The sequence below is a fragment of the Eptesicus fuscus genome, chromosome 6, assembly GCF_027574615.1.
Source record: "Eptesicus fuscus isolate TK198812 chromosome 6, DD_ASM_mEF_20220401, whole genome shotgun sequence".
NCBI classification, from domain to species: Eukaryota; Metazoa; Chordata; class Mammalia; order Chiroptera; family Vespertilionidae; genus Eptesicus; species Eptesicus fuscus.
The window spans coordinates 56210830-56223303 of NC_072478.1; the positions used below are offsets into that span (position 1 = coordinate 56210830).

At 38.1% G+C, this 12474-nt stretch overlaps 2 protein-coding genes across 4 annotated transcripts in view; one reads left to right on the forward strand and one right to left on the reverse strand.

Moving 5' to 3' along the window:
- The window catches only part of ABCE1 (ATP binding cassette subfamily E member 1), a 28021-nt gene extending 22710 nt beyond the window's left edge, over positions 1–5311 (reverse strand). Inside the window, exons 1-2 of the mRNA XM_008143855.3 lie at positions 5186–5311; positions 273–402 (exon numbers count right to left, since the gene is read on the reverse strand). Of these exons, the coding sequence (XP_008142077.1) occupies positions 273–375 (103 nt within the window). The 5' untranslated portion in view covers positions 376–402; positions 5186–5311. The remainder of the gene's footprint in view (positions 1–272; positions 403–5185) is intronic.
- A 91-nt stretch (positions 5312–5402) lies between these two features.
- ANAPC10 (anaphase promoting complex subunit 10) overlaps positions 5403–12474 on the forward strand; it is a 59949-nt gene continuing 52877 nt past the window's right edge. Inside the window, exons 1-3 of one of the 3 annotated variants that reach the window (XM_054717707.1) lie at positions 5403–5498; positions 7042–7168; positions 8745–8835. In XM_054717707.1, coding sequence (XP_054573682.1) covers positions 7054–7168; positions 8745–8835 — 206 coding nt within the window. In that variant the 5' untranslated portion in view covers positions 5403–5498; positions 7042–7053. The other 2 variants (XM_054717708.1, XM_054717706.1) reach the window with 2 other exon arrangements.

Genomic DNA, 12474 nt, shown 5'->3' on the forward strand with positions numbered 1-12474 from the left:
ATTACAGGATTTTGTAGAACAGTAAGGATATCAGTAACTTGAACTCTGGTTTGACTTTATGTTCAATAAATGTTTAAAAATACTGATACTAATACATTATCCTATAATTTAAAAGAAACAGAATCATATAGTCATAACACAAAAAATTCAGAACAAAATCTGGTGTTCTCTTTACATTTCAAAGAAACCAATGGCAAAAGTCTAGACAACTATGAAGCCAACTTATTCCTTTTAAAATCTCTTATCTTTAAATGATCCATGGAATAGCTTACCCATTCGAACCACAGGGCAACTCTTTTTGCACTCTTGCCGACATTTCTTAGGTTTACATTTGTCATGGTTGACAATAGCAATTCTTGTTAATTTATCTGCCATAATTCTAGCTAGGAATATCCAGCTCTTCTGTTAAAGAGAAATTAACAAAATTATGGCATAATCAACGCAATTAATTGAGAAATAAGTCAGACATAAAAGTTAGATAGGAGAGATCAACCAAAGGACTTGTATGCATGCATATTAGCATAACCAAAGAACAGAGACAGGAGTGGGGGGGGGGTGAGGGCATGTGCTGGGGGGCAGGAGTGGCTGGGGAGAGGTCAATGGGGGTAAAAGGAGACTTATGTAATACTTTAAACAATAAAGAATTTAAAATTGAAAAAAAAGTTAGATAGGAGGACATAAATTATCCCTATATTCCGATATGATTATCTGGAATTAGTGAAAAAATACCATCTTCCATCATCACAAAAAAAAGAAATGATCTAGGAATCAACAAGACACATACAAATGTGAGGCAACTTTTAAAATACCATTAAAAAACATAAAAGACTCAACAAACAGAATGAGATTTTACATAGAGAATAGTAACACTAGAGATTTCAACCTTCCCCGAATTTATACATTTAATCCAATCTCAAGGGGGGAGGGGAGGAGAGAGAAAATTAACCAAACAAACCAAACTTAGAGCTCTTATGAAAAAAATAGTAACAGCTAGGAAAGCTGAAAAAGAGCAGATGGAAAAACATGATATAAGACCTCAGTAATTAGTACTGATACCAGTATATGAATACAGACCAATGAATGAGTACAGAATAGAAAAACCTGACATGACAACTAATACACATGATAAAGATGTTTACTCCCTCTCTCAAACTAAACATCACTTCACATAGTAATACATGATGAATAAAACTATCCATCTGACTATAATGACTCTATTGATGAAAATGGCAATTTCTAAGATTCTGACCATTGTGTTGGTAAAGTAGAAAAAGTAAAAACTGCATTTATCTGGGAATTTGCAATATGCACAAGATGAATTTTATGCTAAGAGTACTGAAAAGGAAACAAAGTAACTAAGTATAGACTGTATTCACTTTTAAAGCTTTTATAAGTCTGGATATTTAACAGTGCCACCGATTATGTAGCTAAGGTCAAAGTGAACTTAAAAATCTTTTACAATACTGGGCTAGTGATAGACTTAAATTGAACTTAATTTTCTTAGGCTCATGATTTAAAGTAAATAAGTCCCAAAAGTGCCTTAATACACCAGTTTTCCAATATGTAATGAAAGAACCTGAGGCCAAGACTAATTATTGACAAAGACATTCTGTTGGGTTTTTTTTTGACTGTGATCCTCAATCCTCTTTTTATTTTTTAACAGACTGGCTCCCCTTGTAGATCTCTCGAGTATTTCTCACATACCTCAGTATCATTATACATGGAGGAGGAGAAGAAATTTTGCTCCTCCCAGGCTATTATTCTCTCTCCCTTCTCACTAAAAGTTTCATCTTTTGCATTTCAGATCATTCAACTTCTTTTGTCATTTACTGACGATCAGATCACTTGCTCCCACTCTTTGAGGATTTCAGACCTTGGCTAACTTTCACCCTCTTTTACAACTCCTGTCATAATTCTTGGTTCAATATGTTCAGAGATGAATCACCTATTAATAGCCTGTCCCCTCAGTTAATTAACCCCTCTCCACCAATGATCTGGTTTTTCACCCTCCCTCAGCCACTCATTCTTTTGGTCAAACCCTTGACCTCGCCTTTACCAACTGCAATCTCTCCATTACAAATACCTCATCCACCAACCACCACTCTTATCTTTTCAGCTCACCCCTCTCATACACAACAATCCAAACCTTTGAATTCCCCCATTTCTCAGATCTACTATCACTATCTCTTGACTCTACCACATTTCCACTTTTTCTCAACCCTTCATAGCTTCATTTCCCTCAGTACCCAGCTAAAATTCCATTGTCAACCATTTCTACTCAACTATAATCCTGGTTAAAAGCAACTTTTCACCTGCACACATACAGCTGAAAATGGACAGAGAAAACACAAAGCCATGCTGACTAGTGTCATTTCAAGTGAACCCTTGTGCCGACCAGCAATCACTATATCGATTTCCAGAGCTAAGTCCATTTGCACACTAAAAGACACCCACTAAGGAGAATATCCCACAGTCTCCCTCCTGTCTTTCACATCATCAGTTATTTCTCCACTGGCTTATTCCATCAGCATACAAACACTCTATTATCCGACCCTACATCCCTCATTGCTTTATATTTTTATAGCAAGACTACTTAAAAGAGTTGCCTATAATCAACTGTTTCAAATTTCTATTTTTTCTGGAATCCATTCCAAGCTTTAGTGACTATCATTCCATCAAAACAGCTTGTTATGCCATTACTCTTATAGCTTTCCAAGAGATCTCTTTGGTTCTACTCTTACCTCCTTCTGTTCCAACCCCTGAAACAGTTCATTCTCTACACAGGAGCCAGAATGATCCTCTTAATGTGTAAGCCAATTCATGTCACACCTCTATTTGAAATCTTGCAATGGCTTCCCTTCTGGCTCTGAATAAAAGCCAAAGTCCTTAAAATAACCAACAAGGCACTGACCAGCCTCTAACATTCTGAACTCATCTCCAACTAGTCTAGCTATTCATTTTGCCTGTCACGTTGGTTTCTTGTTAAGTCCTAGTATATACCAGACATGTTTTTGGCATTTTCTCTTCTCTCTGCCTGTAATGCTATTCTCCATAGTGAGTTACATGGCTCACTCCTTCAAGTCTTTAATGTCTATTTCTCAGTGAGCTTTCCTTCTCTAGCTATACCACCAAAAAAATATATCCAACTGCCTTTCTGTCCCTCTTCCCTGTTTTATTTTCTTCTTAGCTCTTTCTATTATATGACGTTTATATGTATTCAACATATATGTATACACTATATATGGTATATACAGAGTGGGGCAAAAGTAAGTTTTTAGTGGTTCGTATGGAAAATAATACAGAAATTAATAAATAATACAAGAATAAACTCTGTTTCGCATACTCACAACTATAAACCTGCTTTTGCCCCACCCTCTATACCAGTGGCTCTCAACCTTTCTAGTGCCGCGACCCTTTAATACAGTTCCTCATGTTGTGGTGACCCCCAACCATAAAATTATTTTCGTTGCTACTTCATAACTGTAATTTTGCTACTGTGATGAATCGTAATATAAATATCTGTGTTTTCCGATGGTCTTAGGCTCTACAGCAGCGGTTCACGACCCACAGGTTGAGAACCGCTAGCAGGGTCACCTAAGACCATCCCCCCCACGCCCCCCACCAAGCTCCTGCACCAGGGCTCTAGTATATAATAAAGTGATAAATTATTCCTGGGAACAAAGAGATTTGAAGATATTTCAGATCTGAAAAACTGTTCAAAGTAGGTACTAAAACAATGACTGTCACTGTCCGTCTTCCAGCTAGGAGGAGCAAGGAAGTGTGGCATACATGAAAACCATCTGCAGTCTAAGACCAAAATTACTACAATACCGTGTGAAAGCATTTAAAGATCACTGTTAAGTGATGCTTAATATCGCACGAAGTAGTCTAACCTATGATTACTGTAGATTATTAGTCTTATAAAACATCTAAGTTGGGAGTGGTACACACCTGATTTCAAGGTCTTAAATGGAAGACATTTAGAAGAGACACTATATTAATATTGCTTTCTTTTCCCCACAACAATTAAATGATCTTCCTAAAAGATTTTTTTTTTTTTAATAGGGAGAACAAGGTTTTTAACTAAAATAAAAGAAACCCTTTTGGTTCAAATACAGGTTAAGAGCCCTTGGTTAATATTGACAAAGCATTATGGTCCGGTAGCTGGATAGAATGAATATTCCCAGGACATGGGACAAATGTACTGAGGACTGCAACACAAACGCCACTGTCATTAATGCCTAGTTAGCAGTCCTGTGGAAGAGGGTAAAAGAAAAATAAAACATGGTTTTGACAGTCGTCTACGTAACCATACACAACAAAAATAGGCTAATGTCTATTAGCCTGTTCAGATGTGGAAGGGCTTTGCCCTTAGTGACTACAATGTACGAACCCCAGAAGGGAAAAAAAAACAAAAATAAAGGCATTTTGAGTTAAGACACCACCCCTGATCTCAAGGAGGTAAGACACTACCCCTGATTAAGGGGGCAGAGGGAATAGTCACTAAGGGGAAAAGCGCCGAATGCTATCAAAGCGCACCAAAAAAAAAAAAAAAAAAAAGCTAAAGGCGTTTAACGGGGAGATTAGCTGGGGTCATCCCCGTTAAAGCCTGGTACACGTTGTTCTGTGAGAAAAGCAGAGCGACGTCTGGCCATGGTTTCTGTAAAGACTGGGAGTGGACGAGGCATATTCAACTTCACGGCAGCAAGATGCCACTGACTCATCCCATAGTCACCAAACGGTGGGAGAGAAAAGGCCACGACTCCCCAAAAATCAAATACGCACGTGTGAAAATATATCCCTTGTACCGTGCCCGGGGACGAGGGGAGGTAATAGGGGGTGCGGTAAGTAAATCCTGAAGGCGCCTTCCTCTCTACAAGGCTCAGCTCCAGGGTAGAAGCGGGGTCAAGGGGGGCTGGAAGCGGCGGAGGCTGGACCGTTGAGATGGCATCTAGCTAGGTCTATTCTCGCAGCCTCTGGCGGGGTTGGCGGGCTACAGCGGCCGAGAACCGGATCAGCTGGAACGGGAGCCCGACGCGCCATACCCTCGCCGGCTGCCACGCGCCGCTGCGGTCCCCATCGCCGACACCGTCACCGTCACCGGAGGCCTAACCAAAGGTTCTACAGTCCTTAAATCGCGGCGGAGGACGGCTAATGGCCAGACGCCTCCGGGCTATTTACTTACCTGGAGATAACGACCCCCTTGCGGAGGGGAGCGCAGAGGCCAAATCAGTGTGTGCTGTCACTTCTCGGGCACACAACGTGTTCCTACGGCCTCCGGCCAAAATGGCGGTGCCCAGCCGCGCCTCGCGCAGGCCTCAGGGACGTAGTGCGCGCACGCGACAGAGAGCGCCGGGCGCGACGGGGGGGAACGTGACGTCATTGTGATGCGACGCCCGTCATTGGGAAGCCGGGCGATCCCGAGAAGCTAAGTGGGAGTGGTGCGGCTCTGCTACAGGGAATCATAGAAACCTGAGCTGCAGCATACTCGGTCTGCTGTAAGTGCATGAGTTTTTGACGTGGATAATGGTTCTGCCGTAAGCACATGCGTTCTCTTCCCCATCCTCAGTCTTTTTTTGTTTGTTTGTTTTCCGCGCCCAATTTCAAGGCCGGTGGGTCAGGAATGGAGCGTTAGCCATTGCCCGTTTTAGCCCTTCTAGCACAGGTGTCAAGCAGGACCAGAAGAGTCTGGTCCAGATGCTGATGTTCCTTCTGGACTGTATGGGCAGGAACCCAGTCTTATCCGAACTCCGTGTTTTATCCACTTGGTGGCGTTCAGTACCAAGTCCGGCAGTTGAATTCAGCTCTAGTAGCGAAATGGGCCTTTTTTTTTTTTTTTTTTTTTACAATTTGACATTTTTGGACACAGCTTGTAATTCAGCTTGTGAAAAAAATATTCAGGGCCTGGTATAATGTGGATATTCTTTTTTTCAACATTATTCAGCTTGTAATAATGGTCAGAAGTTTAATTGTCTCACCTTAGACCTTAACTTGTACTGTATATTCAATATACAGTCAAGTATACAGTCAATGAATATATATTGAATATATTCAATATACAATCAGTGAATATATATATATATACATATACAGTATGAATATATATATATATATATATCATTTATTCATTCAGTAAATTGCTAATTGAACATTTAAGTTTTAGGCCTTTACGAATTTTACAGTCCAGTGGCTCTACTGCTATTTAGTGAGTATCTAAGTGCTGTTGAGGGGATTAGGGAACAACTGAGATCAAAAGAGGTATCAAGGAGATAGTATGTGGAACTATTGGTCCAGATTTATAATAGCATGTATAACGATGTTCAGTAGCTGTAACTTCGAATTTCTGAGGCAGTTTTATGTCCTGTTCATTCTGCAAGAAGTTTATTTTTTCACGTTTGCATAGATATAACAAGATTAGCAAAAGATGTAGTAAACTTTTGGTTTAGAATTGGCCAGTTACACAGACCTTGAAGTCATTTTTCTGACTTTATCTTCTATGGTAAGAGCATATATAAATGGAGCTTTTGACAACTAGTGGGGAAATGTGATTTTTCTTTGCATCACTTAATTGATTATTAAAATGGAGACCCATATTCACATATTTCGGGAATAAGAGTATTTCTATCTGAGTTTTCTAAGGAAAAAAAAGTCATTTGAATTAAGAAATTTTACTCATAGAGGAATAGTACTGTATAACGCTATAGAATTATAGATCAAGTCAATCTCTTTGACAGGAGAGGAAATAAAGTCCAGATCTGCCCAATGTCTAGGCTAAAGAAGGGGCTGAAGCTAAAACCCTAATTCCTAATTCCGTGCCCCTTTGCCTACTGTACTCTGCTGCTTGGCATATAATATATTTTAGAAGCTGAATTCCCAAGGTTTTTAAAATTACAGTGGTTATGTTAACTGCATTTTGAGAATAAGATGATTATTATCAAGGGTCTATTAGTGATCCATTTTGCTATTAAATGTTTATTTTTACCTTTTGAAAAAAAAATTCAGGTCCTGGTATAATGTGAATATTCTTTTTTTTCTACATAGAATATTTTCAAAATGACCACACCAAACAAGACACCTCCTGGTGCTGACCCTAAGCAGTTGGAAAGGACTGGAACAGTACGGGAAATTGGGTCACAAGCTGTTTGGTCACTCTCATCTTGCAAACCAGGTAAAACAAAACAAAAAAGCTGTTTGTAATAACTACAGTACAGTTTTCTTGTATTCTGGACTGACTTTAATATTCTTTTTGTTTATATACTTTATTTTAATTCTAAAATAATTTGAGTTTTCATCTGTTACATATCTCTTCCCAATTGTGTTACTACTATCCACTTGAATTTATGCATATGTCATAAAGTCTCTTCTTTATCCTCCTCTATCTCTGCTATGATTAAGTTATTTAGGATAAGTGGGTGGTACATTTTTTGAATGATTACATATCCCAAAGTAACTGGTTGAGAGAAATCTTGAGTGTCAGTCTTTTTCTCTCAAAAATTTGTGGGTGCTATTTTACCATTTTCTTTTTTGTCATGTTGCAGATAAGATGGTGTATGCCTGTTTCGCTCTCTCTTTTTTATATTACTTGTTTTTTGGAAGCATTTAAACCAAGCATGTCAAACTCAAAGGCTAACACGGGCTAAATAAACAAGGTTTCTTTATGTGGGCTGCAAACAAAACAAAAGCTTCAATTTCATAGAAACATAGGTTTATTTTGATAGAGACATGCTGAATACAAAGGGATGAAATAAATGAATAACCGTTAACATAAAATAATAGAACATTTTAATAAAAATTAATATTTTTTCTTAACTTATCAGACACTGAATAACTGCACCAATTAATAAGCATAATGCAAATAAAGCTATTTTTCTTGTTCTCCAAAAGTGAAATATTTCCTGTTGCTCATACCAAACAAGTCAGTCCAAGACTAATGACATGGCAACTGGCTGTTAAAATATCCGCTGCTAGTATTAGTGGAGAGAAATAGTGCGCCTGTGCATAAGGCACGTAAGGGAAATGAATGCAACACAATTATAGTAATCAGTCATTAGCGAATGTTTTAGTTCTTTTTAACAATTATGTATAACAGGATATTGTAAAAATTAAGTTACAAAATTTTTATTAAAACGTTTCTTACATACCACAAAAATATTCATTGTGGGCCGCATGAGGCCCGTGGGCAGCGAGTTTGACGTGCTTGATTTAAACCATCCTGTTTATCAAACTTTCTGGACAGAGACACACACACACACACACACACACACACACACAGAGTGCCCAGATTATTATGATCTCTGAACGCATAATAATCTGGCCACTCAGTGTGTGTGTGAATATTAGAGGCCCAGTGCATGAATTTGTGTATGGGTGGGGTCCGGCCAGCCTGGCCAGGGGGAGAGGACATGGGCGCTTGGCCGGCCTGCCTGCTGGTTGAACTCCTGGTTGAGGGGACAATTTGCATATTAGCCTTTTATTATATAGGATATACACCGAGTGGCCAGATTATTATGCGTTCAGAGATCATAATAATCTGGCCACTCAGTGTATATGTATGTATATGTTTGTGTGTGTGTCTGTGTGTGTGTATACACACATATATATGTATGTATATATACACATATGTATGTATATATGTATATATATACACAAACACACACATATGTATATATATATGGTTATTTTATATTTTAAATATACAGCTCTTTCTTTAGTATGAGAATTTATTGTCACTTGTGGTGTTTTAGGATTTGGAGTGGATCAATTACGAGATGACAATCTAGAAACTTATTGGCAATCAGATGGCTCCCAGCCTCATTTAGTAAACATCCAATTCAGGTAATAAAATAAAAATTTTTTTTCTTGAATTTATTGCAGTGATGTTGGTTAATAAAATTATATAGGTTTCAAGTATACAGTTCTGTAATACCACACAAAGTCAAGTCTCCTTCTGTCACCACTTATCCTCCCTTTATCCTCTTCTACCTCTCTCACCCTCCTTTAACTTTGGTAATCACCATACTCTCTGTGAGTTGGATTTTTTTCCCCGCTCTTAATCTTTTCACATTTTTCACCCAGTCTGTTCTATCTATGAGTCTCTTTTCTGTTTTGTTTGTTAGTGTATTTTGTTCATTAGATTCCATATATAAGTGAAATAATATGGTATTTGTCTTTCTGACTGGCTTATTTCATAATACTCTCCATGTCCATCTGTGCTGTTGCAAAAGGCATGATTTCCTTTTTTTTACAGCCGAGTAGTATTCCACTGTGTAAATGTACCACAGCTTTTTTATCTACTCATCTACCGTTGGGCAGTTTGGCTGCTTCCAAATCTTGGCTATCTTCTATACTAATAAAAAGGTAAAAAGCCGGACAAAGCCATGGTGGCAGGGCCGAGGAAGAGGCGGTTAGAGGTGATCAGGCCAGGAGGGGCGGGCATTTGGGGGTGAGCAGGCCGACGGGGGCGGGGGGGGGCAGTCGGGGGCGATCAGGACGGCTCGGGGGAGGCAGTTGTGAGTGATCAGGCTGGCAACGGGGGGCAGTTGGGGGCAAGAAGGCTGGCAGGCAGAGTGGTTAGGGGCGATCAGGCAGGCAGGCAGGTGAGTGGTTAGGAGCCAGCAGACCCGGATTGCGAGGAGGATGTCTGAATGCCGGTTTTGGACATCCCTCGAGGAGTCCCAGATTGGAGAGGGTGCAGGCCGGGCTGAGGGACATACCCCCCCCCCCCCCCCCGTGCACAAATTTCATGCACCGGGCCACTAGTTGTAAACACTGCACTGAGCATAGGGGTGCGTATATTCTTTCAAATCAGTGTTCCAGTTTCTTTAGATATATTCCCAGAAGTGAAATAACTGGGTTAAATAAAAAAAAGTTCCATTTTTATATTTTTGAGATAACTCCACACTGCTTTCCACAATGGCTGTACCAGTCTGCATTCCCATCAACAGTGCACAAGTGTTTCCTTTTCTCTACATCTTTACCAACCCTTGTTTTTGGTTGATTTGTTGATGATAGCCATTCTGACAGGTTTGAGGTGATAGCTTGTGGTTTTAATTTGCATTTATCTGATGATTAGTGGTGTTGAGCATCTTTTTATGACTATTCTCCATCTGTATGTCCTCTTTGGAGAAGTGTCTATTCAGGCCCATTTTTTCATTGGATTGTGTTTTTTTTGGTGGTGTGTTTATAAGTTCTTTATAAATTTTGAGTATGAATCCCTTATCGGATGTATCATTGGTAAATATGTTCTCCTATTCAGTCTTTTCATTTTGTTGATGGTTTCTTTTGCTGTGCAGAAACTTTTTAGTTTCATGTAGTCCCATTTGTTTATTTCGTTTCCCTTGCCCAAGGAGATATATCAGAAAAAATATTGCTAGGAGAAATGTCCAAGATTTTACTGCCTATCTTTTCTCCTAGGATTTTTATGGTTGTGAATCTTACATTTAAGTCTTTAATCCATTTTGAGTTTATTCCTGTGTATGCTGTAAGAAGGTTGTCTAGTTTCTTTTTTTTTTTTTTGCACATACCTGTTCAGTATCATTTATTGAATACACTGCCTTTACCCCATTGTATGTTCTCACTTCTTTTGTCAAATATTAATTGACCATAAAGGTGTGGGCTTATTTCTGGGCTCTCTATTCTGTTCCATTGATCTATACGTCTGTTTTTATATCAGTACAATGCTGTTTTGAATACTATGGCCTTGTAGTAGAGTTTGATATCAACTAGCATGATTCCTTCAACTTTGTTCTTCTTTCTCAAGATCACTGTTGCTATTTGGGATCTTTTATGGTTCCATATAAATTTTTGGAATAAATGTTCTAATTCTGTGAAATAAGCCATTGGTACCTTGGTAGCAATTGCGTTGAAGCTATAGATTGCTTTGAGTAGTATGGACATTTTAATGATGTTAATTCTTCCTATCCATGAACATGGTATGAACTTCCACTTACTTGTATCTTCTTCCATTTCTTTTTTCAGTGTCTTATAATTTTTTGAGTATAGATCTTTTACATCCTTGGTTAAATTTATTTCTGGGTATTTTTTTAATGCAATTATAAATGGGATTGTTTTCTTAGTTTCCCTTTTTGATAGTTCATTATTTGTGTATAAAAATGCAACTGATTTCTAGATATTTATTTTATATCCTGCTACTTTACTGAATTTATTTCTCAGTTCTAGTAGTTTTTTTGTGGAATCAGAGTTCTCCAGTAATACATTTTTGAATTTTTCAATTTGTGTAAGTTATAAGTGGGCAAAGCAATCTATTTTTCTGACATAGTTTAAAAAGTATAGAAATTATAGTGAAATGCACTTAGCTCTGCGTTTGATAAGTCTTAGACATTATTTTTCTGCTAACTAGACTGTGTTTAAAGTTTACTCCGTCATATCCTTTATGAATTCTTTATGATACCTTACACAGTTCCTATATCATAGATATTTTTCAGATATACTTTTCAATATGATTTATTTCAGAAAAATATGCTTTGTTTGTGACCCAATACAATAACTAAATGCATGGCATTAAGTACACCTGGAGTGAGTTCCATTTGGAAAAAAATATATATATTTTTTAAAAATATATTTTTATTGATTTTAGAGAGGAAGGGAGAGGGAGAGAGAGATAGAAACGTCAATGATGAAAGAGAATCATTGATCGGCTGCCTCCTGCACACCCCCTACCAGGGATCGAGCCCGCAACCCCAGGCATGTGCCCTTGGCCGGAATCGAACCTGGGACCCTTCAGTCCACAGGCCGACGTTCTATCCATTGAGCTAAACCGGCTAGGGTGGAAAAAAAATATTTTAACTTAGAACCTCTAAGGACATTTTTAGATTTGAAATGCTTTTTTGTGGAAAAGGAAATGGGCCATATATATATGTTTGTCAATTGCTTTGAATTTACTGACTTAGATGGAAATCGTTAACTTTATTATCTTGCACCATTTACTAGCATGCCATCTGTTTTTAATTTGTTTTTATCTTCCTACATTACACATTAGCAAATTTCTTATGGAAAACCCAGATAGTAAATATTTTAGGCCTTGTGGGCTATCTGGTCTCTGTTATAACTACTCAATTATTCCATTATAGCATGATGTGCCAACTCCTGTCTTAGAGTATTAAATATGTGTACCCAGGAATAAAAACAGCAGCTAGTATTTTTTTTAAAAGACTTCAAATACCAGATACTTTGGTAAACATCTTACCCACTTACCCATTCATTTTATTTAACCTTTACAGCTATTTTTAATCCTTATTTTGTAGTTTCAGAGATGGATAAATTAAGTAACTTGCCCAATGTCACACAAGTGAGTGAAAGAATTGATATTTGAACATAAATACTTTGACCAGAGAGCCTGTACTTTTAACTATTATACTGTATAGCCTAGGGTAAATTGCTTCTTTGTGACATCAAAGGCTGTTGCTTAAAAGTTGTATAATGAGTATCCTAATTTAATTGTATTATATTAGAACT